The following is a 16,916-nucleotide window of genomic DNA, read 5'->3' on the forward strand; positions in this document are numbered from 1 at the left end:
TTTTCTGTCAGTGGGTGCATCACCATTAGGGTTAGTAGGTAAGTGCCTGTAAATTGTTGGATTTCCAATTCCCTTTGAAGAGACTCTGCCTGGGGACAAGGCATGCCCTGCTCCCTAGGCTTCAAAGCCTGCACAGAATGTCACAGGCCCATTCCAGTTGTCAATATTCATGCTGACTTGCCTGTGTTGCCTGGGGGAAGGACACGTCTTGGGCAAGTTCTGCATTTGCAGGTCCTTCCATCCCAAAACTATTACAGAGTGAAGCATTCATCTTAGAGCACTCTTAATGAAGTCTGCACTTGCCCCCACAGGATCAGTGGTCAGACTCAGCACTGAGTGTTTGTGTCTCACTGCGCAGCGCATTGACAGCTCAGTTCTAGTTGTTGCCCATGACCCCAGTTAGGAAGCCAGGCAGAGAGAAGTCCCCTTGTAAGAAAAACAGGGAAGAAGAGTGGTGAGCTGGTGGAAAGGCTGGAAAAGCCTCAGAAGGCACCGAGCCCCACGTCTGGTCACCTTCATCAGGTGCTGGAGGTCTGTCTCCCCTCCATGCCGAAAGCCTTTCAAATTGTTTAGGACATAAGTGCCATGTTGGTACCACATAGTACAAGTCGCTTGATCATTGTCTTCGGTCCACCCACTCTGGGGCACCTGGTGTTGGCCACTGTCGGCAGACAGGATACAGGGCTAGATGGACCTTTGGTCTGACCCAGTACGGCCGTTCTTATGTTCTTAAGTACCACCCCAAATGGTGCCCCGGCACAGGGGTAAACCGCTGTTTGGCCCCTGATCTCCTGGCATAGTCTGATAGCACTCTTCTTTGGTGTCCAAGAGGAGAGCACTCCAAAGTCCTTGTGGGTCTGCATATGAGAGACTGGGGCACAAAGCACGATCTCCAGCGTTGCTGGAGTCGGTGTGCAGACTTGTGCAGACATGTGCCCCCGGGCACCAGAGTGTCTAAGAGCACTCTGGATCTTCTCTCAGACACCATTCTCCAGACTCGACGAGTGGCTCTTTGGGGCATCATAGCTCGCTTGTCCACTAGTGCCCCTTCTCTACTTACGATACATTGATGACATCTTCATCATCTGGACCCATAGGAAGGGGGCTCTGGAAGAATTCCACTGCGATTTCAATAATTTCCACCCCATCATCAACCTCAGCCTGAACCAGTCTACACAAGAGATCCCCTTCCTGGACATCATGGTGTAAATAAGTGATGGTCATATAAACACCACCCTATATCGAAAACCTACTGATCGCTATGCCTACCTTCATGCCTCCAGCTTCCATCCCGGACACACCACATGATCCATTGTCCACAGCCAAGCACTAAGGTACAACCGCATTTGCTCCAACCGCTCAGACAAAGACAAACACCTACAAAATCTTCACCAAGCATTCTTGAAACTACAATACCCGCCCAAGGAAGTGAGGAAACACATTAACAGAGCCAGATGTGTACCCAGAAGCCTCCTACTACATGACAATCCCAACAAAGAAACCAACAGAACACCACTGGCCATCACCTATAGTTCTCAGCTAAAACCTCTCCAGTGCATCATCAGTGATCTACAACCCATCCTGGACAATAATCCCTCACTTTCATAGGCCTTGGGAGGCAGGCCAGTCCTTGCCCACAGACAACCCGCAAACCTGAACAAATTCTCATCAGCAACTATACACCGCACTACAGTAACTCTAATGCAGGAACCAATCCGTGCAACAACCTCGGTGCCAACTCTGCCCACCTATCAAAGGACCTAACCAGATCAGCCACACCATCATGGGTTCATTCACCTGCATATCTACCAATGTAATATACACCATCATGTGCCAGCAATGCCCCTCTGCTATATACATTGGCCAAACTGGACAATCCCTACGTAAAAGAATAAAAGAACACAAATCAGATATCAGGAATGGGAATATACAAAAATCTGTAGAACACTTCAGTCTCCCTGGACACACAGTAGCAGATTTAAAGGTAGCCATCCTGCAACAGAAAAAATTCAAGAATAGACTTCAAAGAGAAACTGCTGAGCTACAGTTCATCTGCAAATTTGACACCATCATTTTAGGATTAAACAAAGACCGGGAATGGCTAGCCAACTACAAAAGCAGTTTCTCCTCTCTTGGTGTTCACGCCTCCACATCAGCTGCTAAAAGTGGGCCTCATCCTTTCTGACAGAATTGACCTCGTTATGTCTAGCCTTACTCTTGATTGGTACTCTTTTCTTATGCCTGTATATTTACACCTGCCTCTGGAATTTCCACTACATCCATGTGACCAAGTGGGTCTTTGCCACGAAAGCTTATACTCCAATAAATCTGTTAGTCTATAAGGTGCCACAGGACTCCTCATCACTTTTGCAGATTCAGACTAACACAGCTACCCCTCTGATACATAGCTCCTACAGATACTCCAAATGTTCCCAGGCCCTGAGGTCTCTGTCGGTAGCAGAATCTTGGCACCAGAGGAGCCACCACCTCCCGCTCCTTGTCATGGGAGTCATCAAGCATCTGCTCCTGCAGTGTGGCTTCAGAGGCAGCCTTCATCCCTTTGGTGCAGCATTCAGCACAACCCTTGGTGCTGTCGACATCGGCACCCCCAGTGCCATCCCAGGGCATGCTTTGGCCACTGTCTCAATGGCAGGTGCAGTGGTACCCGCAGACTCTCTGGGGCTTCCCAGTACAGTTCCATCTTATCCGCTCTGTTGCTGGAGTGTTCCAGGCCTCCTCAGTGCTGCTAGGGTCTCATGGGCCTCAAGAGGATGTGGGGACACGAGCCCATGTCTCCTCCTCTTCATCGCTAGATGAGGTGATTGTGGCTTTTCCTCCGGTGGTGACCCAGGAGGACTCAAGAGCCAACCAAGACCTCCTGAAGATGGTGGCTAATTGCTTGGGCCTCTAGGCCAAGGTGGTGCAAGATACCTTGGACTTGTTGTTTGGGGTCCTGGGTCAAACTGCACTTGATAGGGTGGCCTTGCCCCTGCACAAGGTAGTCACCAAGATTGCCAACACACTCTCACAGACATCCTTCTCCATCCAGCCTATAGCCAAGGGGGCTTAGTGGAAGTGTTTTTTGAGATATGTTGCTCATGTCCATTCAGCCTCCCACCTTCCTCCCCTCTGTTGGAGTTCCAGCAAGAAGGAACTGAGGGATGGTACAGGCGGCACCCTATACAGTGCACCATGCATGCACCACTCCAAGAGGTGCTGGGGACCCTAGCTCCTATGGGTACTGCTTAGGGAAAAACTTCCAGCACTGGTGCATGTGGCAGGCACACACACCTATGTGGAATGGACATGAGCAACACGTCTTGAACGCCAGTTACTGAACAGGTAACTGTCATAGCCAAAGGGTCCACAGTCTCTACACAAAGACTGTCACTCACTTGGCGCTGTGCTTCTCCAGAGGATGATAGCACACACGCTGCCAGATCACAGAGAACATTCCAGTGTCTAACACATGCATAGCTGCCACACGGGTCTCAGTGCATATTTTTTTCTAAACTCCCTGCATTGGTCTATGCTGTCAGATCTGTTGTGGTGGTTGGTACTGCTGTACTGTTTTTAGTCTTAGTCATTTCCAAACGTCTCTTCTCTCTGTGTACTGCTTGAGAATCATCTGAAATGAAGTACCCAAAAGGATACTATTTGAAGAGGAGGCGATTACTCAGCTTGCGAAATAACTGTGGTTTTCTTAAGATGTGGCTCCGTACGGATGCTGCATTAAAATCTCTGGTCAAGGGCTTAAGAGATACATGCATTCTTGAAGAATAGGTACCTGCAACTAGAAGAGCCAGGGTTATTGTACGTGGTAAATAATCTCTTTTTAGTAAACAAGAAGCATTTTGTTAAGGTTTTCTGTAATGCCTGTTAGAGCATAAAATATTCTAAATAAATTTTGGAGAATAGTGCCATAGGGTGTTGGCAATGATTTAATTGAGGGACTCTTGAATCACTCCAATGCTGTACAAGTGAATCTGTGGTCACTGCCTTTCTTTTGGTAGCTACTGGAACTGAATTCCATGTAGTCCTGTAGTAGTAGGGCCTTTGGGATTAACAATTAGATCTTAATATAGGAGTGGCTCATAGAGCTCAGTCAGGAAGAAGGGGTTTTATGACCAAAGCTACCATTATATCTGAACAAACTAGAGAGAAAATTACAGAGAATTCCCTCCTAAAAAAGTGGAAAAAAATCCCTTAAACTATAAAACAGTGGTGGCATCCCAACACCACTACTAGGAAGCTCACACTTCCTGACAACTCCTGGAGAGAACGATAAGGAAGATTTTTAGCAGCTCATTCCACTTAACAATTGAAGTTAAATAAATATCCAGATTTTATACTGGGATGGAACCGTCTTTTCTTTTTTTGTCACTGTGTGAGGTGGTTACTGCATCCTACAGCAATATCGGTGTATGAGACATCAGAAAATAATTTTAAGGAATGCTTGTTCTGTATTATGGCCTTCTCTGCCAGATTACTGTTTCAGTGAACTAGTTGTCTTTCTAGATACTCAAAGCTTGCTGTTTTGAGAGGCTTGAGTGACCCAGATGGCTGCATATTTTTTTAATTCATGCTATTACTCTGTTGATATTTGAAACCTCAGAGGTCATTTTTGTTTTTATTTTTATGAAGATTGCTTTAGAACTCCAATTCAGTTAATGTGGTGTCATTTTTATTTTTGTAGTTTGAACAAAAAATCCCCAAAATTAAGGATCCACCAAGAGCCAGGGTTAAGCAGAAATGTTCAAGGTAAGATTTTAAGATTGAGTACTTCAAATTAGTAATTTAAAGATGAGCACTATTTACAATAGAGTAGGATTACATATCTCAGAAATTCCTGAAATAATGCAAATATTTTGGAGATTTGATGGTTGCTATCTTTGTGGCTGTGGCAAGGATTCAAATGTTTATTTGATTTCTCTAGGTTTACCACGTTTCTAGAAAGATGGCAAACTAGAGGGTGTTCAGAAAATAGCATGGAAGACTGGGAATCCTAATTTGAGAGGAAGGAAGGAAAAACCTAACTGTATATAATGTGATTAAATCGGACCTCATATTGAGCTGATACTAGCTAATAAGTCTTCTAGGCAGTTCTGTAGTTCCCCCAGCAATTTCCAAAGAACTAAATTTTCATTTTAAAAGGAACAATAATTGTTAATGGTCATGGAGAAAACTTTCAAAATATGAATCAATTTCAAGAGTCTTCACTAAATCTCTATACTGGAGCAGAGAACCTTTTTTGGGTCGGGGACTGCTGACCCATAGAAAAATCAGTCGGGAGCACACACAGGTGAGAAGCCGAAAAAAAAGAAACAATCCTCAATGACATGGCCCCTGACTGAGAAGAAGACCCACATTCCCACGGCAGAGCCTGGGAGACCCAAGCTAGTAGATTTTGTGTGCTCCAGTCCTACGGTGGGATAGTGGGGGGCTGGCATGACAGCATGGGCTCCCCAATGCTGGAGTTGAGCGATGGAGGCCAGACCCAGGCAAGCCAGGGCCTCATGTGGCCCTCAAGCCTGAAGTTCCCCATCCCTGCTTTATACAGAGAAAATCAAAGATCAAATAAATCCTGGTGTAATTCCACTGGTTTCCATAGAATTTGAATAATAATTCTGAGGTGCGAATTGTTTTATTAATCTCAATGGTTATTAAATCTGAAGACTAACTATAATTAGTTAAAACAAAAAACAGGACTATGTAGCACTTTAAAGACTAACAAGATGGTTTATTAGGTGATGAGCTTTCGTGGGCCAGACCCACTTCCTCAGATCAAATTGTGGAAGAAAATAGGCATGACCATGGTGCTTTATAGTGTCAGGATAAACTTGTTTGATTAGAAGGAAGCCTAGGAAATCCAAAATGTAAATATTTATTGGACAGGTTCAGTATTTTATTTCCCTTAATCTTATTTCAAAGAGAAAAGTATGTGAAGGAATGAAGTATACACTAAACTTGTTTAATTAGGTAGGAGTTTAAATTACGTGGAATGTGAATTCCAATAACGAGAGATGTAAGTTTAAAGATTAATTTCTTGTATTACCTAAGTTAGTCATAAGAGCATTGGGAATTTTTTTTTAACATTTATTTATGAATAACTCAGTATCTTGTGCATGTTATATGTAAATATGGATGTTCATGCTACATCAAAGAGTCTTTTAAAGTCAGTTCCTCAAAATACAGATTACTATAAAATATTTCGTATAGTTGCTCTACATCTACAAGCTTAAAATAAATTAAGTACACCTGAAGGTAGATTCTCTCCATCTCTTTTTAATTGAAGAATAGCTATATTCAAATTTTACCTCTTTGTAGTTTGACTAATGATTTCTTCTGTTAAAACTTTATAAGTTGACAGATGTTCTAATAGGTGAAGATTGGTTTGTAGAAAAATCACTTGTTCATAGTTCAGGTTGATTTGCCTCATTAATAGTTCAATTTATTAGTTCTAGGATGCTAACAATAAAAGAAGAAAAAAAACTTAAGAGAAAACGAGTAAAAGAAGAAGCACTGAAATCTGCAAAAGATAGTGTGGAAGAAAATAAAAGGGAAAATAATGCATCTAAGTATGATAATCATACAGGTACGTGGAATTTAAAATATTTGTGTTGAAGAATACATTTGAATTCTGTTGTACTGCTGTACCAGCCTATGACTGCCAGCCCCTATGATTGGGCTGCCTGTTCCTGCCCCCAGTTCCTCCCAAGTCAGTTCACTCCTCAGCAAGCATTGTGCTAGTGATACTCAGTAGGCAAGGTTAACTCTATATCTAGCTAAAAAAAAGGAAGTCTCGGGGAAGTAGGATGTAAAATTCCAGTTGATCAGTTACACCTTAGGTTTAACCAATTAACTGATAAAGTAGAATACTACTCCCCTTCCTCCAACATGATGGGCTGCTGTTGCTGCCCCCCCCAAAGGGGACTGGCGGCTTCTGCACCCAACTTCCCCATGCAGCATGGGGGCTCCTGCTCCCAGTACCCCGCATGTGTGAGTGTCTGGCTCCTGCTCCCTCCCTTCCTGCGGTTACAATGATGCTTACTGGTTAACTGGTTATCTGTTCACATACCTACAGGGAACCCAGCCACCCTCTCAACTACATTCTGCTTGCAGGAATTAGATTTGCTTTCCCAGCCCCCTTCTAGCTGCAGGCACTATAGCTTGAATGGCTGGTACTGCTGTTGCTAACAAAATGCATCTGAGTAATCTAGAAGGCAGAAGTTACTAAGTGAGCTCCAGTGCCCCCCACTTTCAGCAGGGGAGGGGCCAGTACTATCAGGAAAGGGCGTTCACAGCCCACTTGGAGCTGGAAAAGTCTGAGAATCACTTTCCCTCCCTCTCTCCCTGCTGCAGCAGCCCAGCTGGAGCTGGGCCACACTGGTTATGTCTAGACTACATGGCTCCGTCAATGGATTTAAATAATCCCCGCTTCATTAAATAAAAATGGCCACCAAGCTGTGCCGACAATCAGCTGATCCGGCAGAGCGCGGCAGTTTAGACGTGGATCGGTCGACAAGGGAAAGCCTTTGTTGACCGCTCCTGTAAACCTCGTTTCACGGGGCATAAGGGAGCAGTCGACAAAGGCTTCCCTTGTTAACCAATCCACGTCTAGACTGCCGCGCTGTGCCGGATCAGCTGATTGTCGGCACAGCGCGGTGGCCATTTTTATTTTAATGAAGTGGGGATTATATAAATCCCCTCTTCATTGACTATGTCGGGTAAACTACTTTACGTGGGTCCGTTGACGGAGCCATGTAGTCTAGACATACCCAGTGAGGCCAGGTCTACACTAGACCTGGAAGGTTGGCTTGCAGCTTGATTTATCTTAAGCTGAGCTTGGTGGCATCTTCATAATGGAAGGTCATCGGGAGCAGGAGTATAGATGCTGGCTGTAGATGCCTTCAGCATTTGATTTACAGGACTATACTAGACCTGCTAAATCGAATGCCACAACATCAATATCTAGCATGGAGAGCGAGAATGTGCTCTGAGAATTACTCTCCCTGCCATAGCAGCCCATCTGGCTGTGGGCCAGCATGGGGCTGCAGAGAGGTGGCCCCTGGGGAAAGTCATGTCTCTCACCAGCTGTCACATGCAGCCCAGCTAAGACTGGGAGTCCTGTGCCATCCTGAACTAAGTTTCTCCACCCACCTCCTATTTCTACTCACCTATCCCTACCATCCTCTCTCCAAGGTCCAAGAGGCACCTAATTAGTAGGGTTGCATCTGCAGAGGTCTATTAATTAGTTGTGTGGCCCTTGATTCTCTCATACATGGCCATGCTGGTGTGCACCTTAGAGGGAACTATTGCATAAAAAAGCCTCCGCCTGAGCTCACTAGATTTATATACATGGATTTTCTAAAGCTACACCAAACTGTAAGGTCTAAGATTTTAAACTGCAATTTATTATGATCCTTGTCAATCTTTGCAATCTGTGTAACTCTCAAACTTACTGTAAACTGCAACTTTGTAATCTTTGTAACATGCAGCCACCTTGCTTGTAACTTTCCCTAAGCTGCATTCTCCCCTGAGTGAGTGGAGAGAGAGTGTGAGTGTGTTTGAAGAAGGCTTGGAACAATGGACCACATGTCAATGAGTCATCACAGTCTGGGCATGCTCTCTGCTGGATAAAGGGAAGCCTGGGCATGCTCCCTGATGACAAGGTGAATGAGTCACAGGAGCCATTCTGACACTATATAAAGAGAAGGAGTACATGTGAGACGCTCTCTTTTTTCCTTCCACTGATCCTGAGAAGCTCCCTTCCAGTGTCTTTCCTCCTGACCAGCTTCCCCAGCCATGATAAGCAGACAGACCCTCCAGGATCCACATGCCTTGGCTCCTTCTGCAACCCATATATCTGTGTAAGTGTGTGATTGCCTGAGGGCAGGAATGAATGGGTGTGATTGAGTGAATGAATAGAGGGGTGTTTGCTTGCGTGCGTGCGATATATATCTTCTTTAGCTTAAACCTTTGGTGGATGCTTTCTCCTCTTTAGTTTTACCTAGTGGAAATAAACCCATACTAGTGTAACCCTGGATGGTCTCTAGTGAGAATATTTTTGGGGTAACAGGAACTATGATGGCAGCCATAACATTTGTGGAATGACACTCAAGACTACATATGCAGTTGCCTACAGGGCTAGTTACACCTGGTATATATACCCAGCAAATACAACCTACACAAATGACTCACAGTAGTACCATCAGCAGGTAGCTAATGGTTTGAATGGTGGTCTAGTGAGGCAATTCAGCACCAAGTTTGAAGTCCCATGCTGTAGCAGGATGATAAACTAATGCGGAGTTCTGAGGGGATCTCAGATTTAAGGAAGCTTTTAGTCTATTGATTTCAATCACAACAAAATACAAAATGTACAGTGCTCACTCCATTTGTATTTTTATTACAGCTATTTACACTGTAAAAACTAAAGAAATAGTATTTTCAGTTTACCTAATATAAGTATTACAGTGCAATCTCTATTGTGAAAGTTAACTTCATTAAAAAAAATGTAAAACTTAAGGGTCTATAAGACCACTCATTCCTATTTCTTGGTCAGCCAATTACTAAGAAAAATAAGTTTGTTTACATTTGCAGAAGGTAATGCTGGTCACACCCCTTTTACAGCGTCACCTGAAAGTGAGAACAGGTGTTTGCAAGACACTGTTGTTGCCAGTGTCACAAGTTATTTACATGCCAGATGTGCTAAAGATTCATATGTCCATTCATGCTCTAGTCACCATTCCAGAGGACTTGTCCAGAGGACTTGCATCCATGCTGATGATGAGGTTTGCTTTATAATCATCAAAAGCAGAGTGGCCTGATATATGTTACATGCCAACCAGGAGAAGATTAATTTGTTTTTTGGTGGTTTGGGTTCTGTAGTTTCTGCATCAGAGTGTTGCTCTTTAAAGACTTCTGAAAGAAAATTCCACACTTCCTCCCTCTCAGATTTTGGAGGGCACTTCAGATGCTTGAATCTTGGGTTTTGTATTCTAGCTTTGTTGAGAAATCTTACGTTGGTACCTTGTTTGCATGTTGTCAAATCTGCAGTGAAAGTGTTCTTATAATGAATAACATGTGCTAGGTCATCATCCAAGGCTGCTATGAAATATGTCACAATGCGAATAAAACAGAGGAGACACTGTTCTCCCCAAGAACATCAGTAACAAATTATTTAACACATTTTTAAACTGGCCTCAGCATGGAAGCATGTCCCATGGAATAGTGGTTGAAGCATGAAAAATATTTAGCATATCTGGCATGTAAATACCTTGCAGTGTTACCAGCACAAATTTCTTTATCCCTTCTACACTGTAGGGATGCACACCTTTACCCAGTTCCTAGGGCTAAAGGTGCAACCCTGTAAATTTACACACCCACCCTTACCCAATTCCTAGGGCTCAGGGTGTAACAACAACCTGCGGGTTGGCAGGATCTTTAGCCACTTGAAAGAGCCTCACACAGTAATGTTCTTATCCTCTATTTATTGACAATTCTCAAACAAGCAGAATGCACATGCTAAGCACACAGTGTCATGCTCACCAATCCTGATACAGGCAGGCAGGAAGACTTCCCCTGTTGGCCAGGCAATATCAGTCTCTCTGGTCTTAGGCTGTCTCTCAGAGTGAGTTCTTCTTTTCCAGGTCTTCTCCTTCCTCCTAGTCCTCTTCTAGCCTTTTCTTCCTTCTGTTACTCCTGATGATCTTCCTCTCCTTTTCCTTCTTGAACCCCAGTTTATATAATGAAGCCTGAGTCTTGCTTAGCTATACCGTAACCAATTATTTTAGTATAATTTTACTAACCAATCATAACAAAATTATCTAACCAATCATACCCCACCACCTTAATTGATTTCCACCTAGCAAAATTAATTATACAGCAGAGAGAGACAGTTACAAACCAGACAGATCACACAGTCAAACAATAGGAAAGTGTAGTGACAATGCTCATAGGATGAGGATTCCACAACATCCTCTATTGATAAGCAGTTTCTTACCAGACAGAATGGTGTTACGCACAAATTTCTTTACCCATCTTGAGATCTGTTTCTTTATCTGGTGACAGTGGGGGAGCTATCAGGGCAAAGTCCCTCCTTGCAACCTGGTGTGACACTTTGTAATACAATTTATATGGAACTGTGAGTATGTGACTCCAGGCCTTACAGTAATGACTGCTACTCTTCAGTCTGGCTGCAGAAGGCAGCTTTGGTTCAGGCCTAGCACAGGCCTTCCAACATGGCGACAGAAAAGCCATATTGTTACAGTGTGGGCTACAAAAGTTTCACGGGCCTGTTCTCACTTTGAGGTGACATTGTAAATAAGAAGTGGGCAGCTTTATCTCCAATAAATGTAAACAAACTTGTTTTTCTTAGCAACTGGCCAAACAAGAACTAAGTGGACTTGTTGTCTCTAAAGTTTACATTGCTTTGGTTTTGAGTGCAGTTATGTAAGAAAAAAAAAATCCATATATTTAAGTTGTCTTTTCATAATACAGATTGAACTACAGTACTTGCATGAGATCAAAAGAAATAGTATTTTTCAGTTATTTATCATTTTACAGTGCAAATATTTGTAATAATAAAAATAATAAAATAAAGTAATTTCTGTACACTTTGTACTCTGTGTAGTATCTGAAATAAGTATATTTGAAAATGTAGAAAACATCTAAAATATTTAATAAATTTCATTTGGTATTCTTTTGTTTAACCATGCAATTAAAACTTGTGATTAATCAAAATTAATTTTTTAATCACAAGAGTTATCTGTGATTACTCAACAGCTTTAATATCCTTAAAACATAATATTCAGAAGCATGTATCCACATTGGTCTACATCCAGCTAGACAATAAGGGGTACATATGCATTCCATGTGTTGATAATTAGAAGCTAAATTTAACTTAATGGTAATTAAAATTCTCACTCATATTCATTGATAGTGTTGTTTGCTCCTTTTGTAAATCAGTTTTTAATACATATAAAATTCAATTATCAGTATGAGAAATTATTTTAAAATTCTGTTAATCTATAGCAAGTATAAGTAGCACTTCTTGTACTTAAATTTGAATTCCAGTTCACACGATAAAAGGCATTTAAAAATAATGTAGTAAAGTTTATTTGAATTTTGGGGTTGCACCTGTACTAAACTGACGCGCAATCTTGCTTTATTTGTTATAGATCATGTTCAGAGACACTTATTTGCTAGTGATAGAGTCCTACAGCATATTTTGCAGAATGTTGAACAGATAAGAACTGGTGTACATGACACTTCCAGACTTCTCAGCGAACTGCTTTCTTGGTGGGTAATAAGTGAGGAGGATTACAGAATGTGTTCCTCAAGTAGCAGCACATCAAATGAAGTGATGGAGCAGCTCATAAATCATTTAATTCAGAAGAAGAATAGAGTAAAGACAAGAATTTTTGTTCATGTGCTGAGTGAACTTGAAGAAGTGGATCCCAAATTACATGAGTGGATAAAAGATCTTAACAGTTTTGGTAGGTCATATTTTATTTAACTATAAGATGACTTAATTTACATATGAAATTACACAATTAAGCAAACTTTCCACCTTGCTTTTTTTCCATTTACTAGAAAGTTACTAGTATGCTATCATGAGGTTTCATGTTGTCTCTGTTATCACATTAAATTTGTTCAGTTTATAAATTAAAAGATGGCTAAAAGGTCCCTAGCAGCCAGGTCTGTATTCTCAACTGGGGATTGTAAAATCAGGCTTTGTTCTTTCTGACTTGTGGTATAATCCTTAATCATTGTGGCAAGGTCCTCACTTAGGCCGCTCACCCTGGGACACCTTCGTTGTCCACAAATCAGCTAGAGGCCCTTTCTGGTGCAGTCACTTGTGCCTTTTATTGTCAGTACCAATTTCCCCACCACCTTCTATTTACAAAGCTTTGGTTTTCTAGCAGCTAACTCAGTCAGCCTCTCCTTCTGGTTTGGGAGCACACTCAGCCACACCCTGACTCCTCCCTATTTCACTTCGCCTCCTGCTGCTTTATTATAGCCCTCTGGCTAATGAAGCCCACAGCTGCTTCTGTTAACTCTTTAGGCCTGGGTTTGGTCAGCTGGCTGTAATAGGCCTTTTGAACCAGACTGTAGTGGCAGAGCTCTGGTTTAGCCAGCAGTCTGTCACATAATATATTCTGCAGCAAAAATTCTGCCTTCAGTTACACCTGGGAAACCCTACTTGGCTCTTCAGAGCTGTTGAAAACAGTAAAAGAACCTATCACAGAAGTGGCCAGAGGTGGTGTTTATACAAACAAGAGACATCTGAGTAGTAAGGTGGCATTTTAAGTAGCAATTCCAGAATAGAATTGCTCTTTTTCAGTATTGCATTTCAAAGAACTGAATATTGTTCTGTCAATAGCTAATTAAGTCCTAAAATGAAGGTGGGAGTAAATAACACAAATTAATTTAACTATTGGTCTCTTTGCAGCTGAATTGTATGGCACTTTGCCAGTAGGAAAAAATCAGATGTGGAGAATCTGTTTCTTAAAATCCAAGAAGGAGAAAACAGTTTATAAAATAGGGATGATCTAAACATTTTATACAAAGTAACCAATTTATTTATTGTCTTGACCTTACAAATTGAAATGATAATCTTCTGTCTATAGATTGAATAAATCATCTTTTAATTTTTTTGGTGAAGTTGCCCAGCTATAGAGCTTTTTTTGGCTTCTTATTTGATTACAATATTGGGTGTATGTTACAAGTACAATTGAGTAAGACATGTAGCATATGCAAGAATTAGCTAAAATTAGTTTTTTAAAATTACATGTACCATACTTTTAAATTGATGGTACTGTAGTGTAAAAATAGTTCTGATGGTTTGCATTTTTCAGGGCTACAGTAAAGACCAGTTTTGGCAACTTTATATCTGGTTTTGGAGCAAACTGTTCTTCTGTAGGAGATCTTCAGCATTCAGCCCTAAACTGGAATGACCAAAGTCCTGAATTGAATTCATTAACAGATTCTAACTTTTTTCATTTCAGGTTTGGATGCCACAAAGATCTTTTTCTCTCGTTATGGAGATTTTGTTAAAGAGCTTGACCTGAGGTTTATAACCATTCTGTGGAATGAGAAGTATGGCAGTAAATTTGGCAATGTGTTGACCAGCTATGAAGATAATGAAATTCTTAACTGTTTCTATGAAGCATCACTGAATGAAACTCGTTGTGTAATATGGCTATTAGAGGATAATAGAGAGAATTTTCCATCTTTGCATCAAGCATTAGATGAATTCTTTGATAAAATGGGTAAATGTATACAGTGTATCTATTCTATTAATGCCCTCTTACGCTTGCTTTTACTCTCCATCTATGTTATTGGGGAGTATTCTATGAAAACCTTCAGTAAATTGCATATTAGATCTTCTAAATTCCATATTGAAAACTGAACAGAGTCTGCAAAGGCAGGAGCATATAAAAAAGGATGCAGCTACTACAGTTCAGATTTATTTAAATAAAATGAAACTAATAATTAGCATCATGTATGTTGTAATATTGTCCTGTTGTAGCTTTACATGATGAACACATATTTTGAAGGGATTACTTTGATTCCTGGTAAATATGATTAAAATTTTAGGTTATGCATATAAAAAGTTTTACCCGTGTATTTAAAAAATTGGAAATAGAGCATACAGCAGGTGTTACATTGATTTGTTGAGAAGGTGGATTTTGTATTTACAGCAGATATCTTAAAGGAATTCATAGAGTTCTGTCTTCAGAATAAAAGTGTTTTAATTTGGAGAAGTTTAACTTTAGCGTACATGGAAATACTAAGCCTTTGTCAAGTCTGTGTGACAATGAAAGATACTATGTTCCACTTTTAAATCTCAATCCTACAAGGATGTATGCATATGTTTATTCTTAAGCATATTAATAGTTCCAGTAAAATCAGTACTTATAACTCTAATCATATGCATGTCTCTTAGCAGGAATGAAATTTTAGAGAATAACTTTTTTATTTAGGGTGATATTTTAAAGATTATTTTTATCAAAAAAAATCTCATAACTTACAGAATCTAATACTTTATGTACTACTTTATAACTATATTTGTTTCAAGTGATTTAATATTTTCCTTTCAATAGATGGTCCATGCATTATATTAAAAAAGCAGGAAAATGAAGATATCTCAGTAAGTTTTTTAAATAATAATGGAAAAAATGAATAAATACAGGCTCAACAGTATACCGTCACAGTAGACACAAAGTATAATGAAGATGCATGCACACTTACTGTTCTTTTAAGGGGACTTGCAAAATAGGAAATGAAAATTATGTGTTTGTTTGGAAGGCCTGAATGGTTTACAAACCAATCTCCAGTTAGAAACAGTACTTGATAGTAATGTGTAGATTTGATGTGAAAAGCAAAAATAGCATTGTGGTGGTAGTGGTGGGTCAGATGGATTTACCACATTATGGGTAAAAGACAGGCTTTTTTTTTCTTTTTGTTTTTGTTTTTTCTTTCACTGCCAACTTTGAATCTGCAATTGAAGTCAAGAGTCTTTTTGCATGTGTATTATTTACAGTAACTCTGACCACTTGTTTTGGTATACATTGGAAAATAGTAAGTGACAGGGAAGGAACCCAATTTGACTCAAGTTGAGCTTACAAGGCTAGTAATTGCAACAATTATTTTTACTATGTATCTCAGCATATTTGCTCATGCTATTTGAGACCAACTGAGAACTAAACATTAACATTTTTACAGTCACTTTTTAGAGTACAACTCTGATTTAAAACTTGGCCTTCTTTGCTAGCCATCATTCTGAATCATATCTGCTGCCATATAACTTTTGTAACCTTTCTGCCAAGTGCAATAACAGAATATTCATCTATCAGTACTGCTCGTGTTCGAAGTATTCTGTTCGAAAATGTATCTAGTCTGCATGCTAGTTAGTCCACCTATGCCAAGCATGTCCAAAGTCCGGCCCATGGGCCAATTGTGGCCCGTGTTCCGATTTAATACGGCCCCCGCTTCCTCCCCCTCTCCTGACTCCCCGGCGCTCTTTTGAACTGGCGCGCCCAGCGCGCCGCTTCCGGCCGCGCCGCCGCCGCCCATGGCCTCCGCGGTCCTAGAGCCTGCCCTGTAAGGCACGTCCGCAGTCCCGCTCCCCCGCTCAGCTGCGGGTTCGCCCTGACCCCGGGCCGCCGTGAGGCCGGCGTGCCCTGCGCTCTCCGCCTGCCTCCGACCCTGCGGGCCCTCCGCCTTGGGGCTGAGAGTGTGGGGACGGCCCTCACGCATATTCACTTCTTCAAATCTGGCCCTCTTTGAAAAAAGTTTGGACACCCCTGACCTATGCAATATCAATTATCTTCTGATACACAGAATGGGTGCTTTGATGAGGTTAATGAATGTGGACCTACATGCTATCTTCCAATTTCAGGGGAAACTAAAGTTGAAGAGTAATGTACAAATTATTGTATTAAAATATTTGTATTTTTGGTGTATTATTTGTATACCAAAGTCAGCTAATAATACAAGATATTGCTACAGTTAGTTGTTCTAAATTAGACTTTAATGTTAAACATAAATTGAGAAGACAAATATTTTATTAGGAAAAATCAGAGAGGAAATAATTTTATCAGTTTAGTTCACATTTCCTATTAACAGTAAGTGAGGATAATACTTAATTTCCTCCCTGATATTCTTAATTTCCTCACTTATCACATAGAGATATTTTTCATACAAATGTGATGATGTATAGTTGCCTTGTTTCTGATGCTTGTAACCTATATGAAGTTGTGTTGTTTGTGACATCACAGTAGACTGTTACAAAAGTTGCCACAGAAGATCATTGCTTCATGTGGGGAACAAGCAGCAGAAATAGAAAAATTGTCAATTCTGTTTTTAAAACCTATGTTCCCCTTAGTAAAAGTGAAGAATGAGGAAAACAT

General features: G+C 41.0%; 1 protein-coding gene across 4 annotated transcripts in view; it reads left to right on the forward strand.

The window, feature by feature from the left end:
* The window catches only part of TTC3 (tetratricopeptide repeat domain 3), a 149,668-nt gene that overhangs the window by 99,264 nt on the left and 33,488 nt on the right, over positions 1-16,916 (forward strand). For all 4 annotated transcript variants that reach the window (XM_075911810.2, XM_075911801.2, XM_075911793.2 and 1 more), the window contains 5 exons: positions 4,697-4,761; positions 6,459-6,595; positions 12,180-12,497; positions 14,010-14,273; positions 15,108-15,154. In XM_075911810.2, the coding sequence (XP_075767925.2) occupies positions 4,697-4,761; positions 6,459-6,595; positions 12,180-12,497; positions 14,010-14,273; positions 15,108-15,154 (831 nt within the window). The remainder of the gene's footprint in view (positions 1-4,696; positions 4,762-6,458; positions 6,596-12,179; positions 12,498-14,009; positions 14,274-15,107; positions 15,155-16,916) is intronic.

Source organism: Pelodiscus sinensis, chromosome 1 (assembly GCF_052426305.1).
Source record: "Pelodiscus sinensis isolate ZL-2025 chromosome 1, ASM5242630v1, whole genome shotgun sequence".
NCBI lineage: Eukaryota > Metazoa > Chordata > Testudines > Trionychidae > Pelodiscus > Pelodiscus sinensis.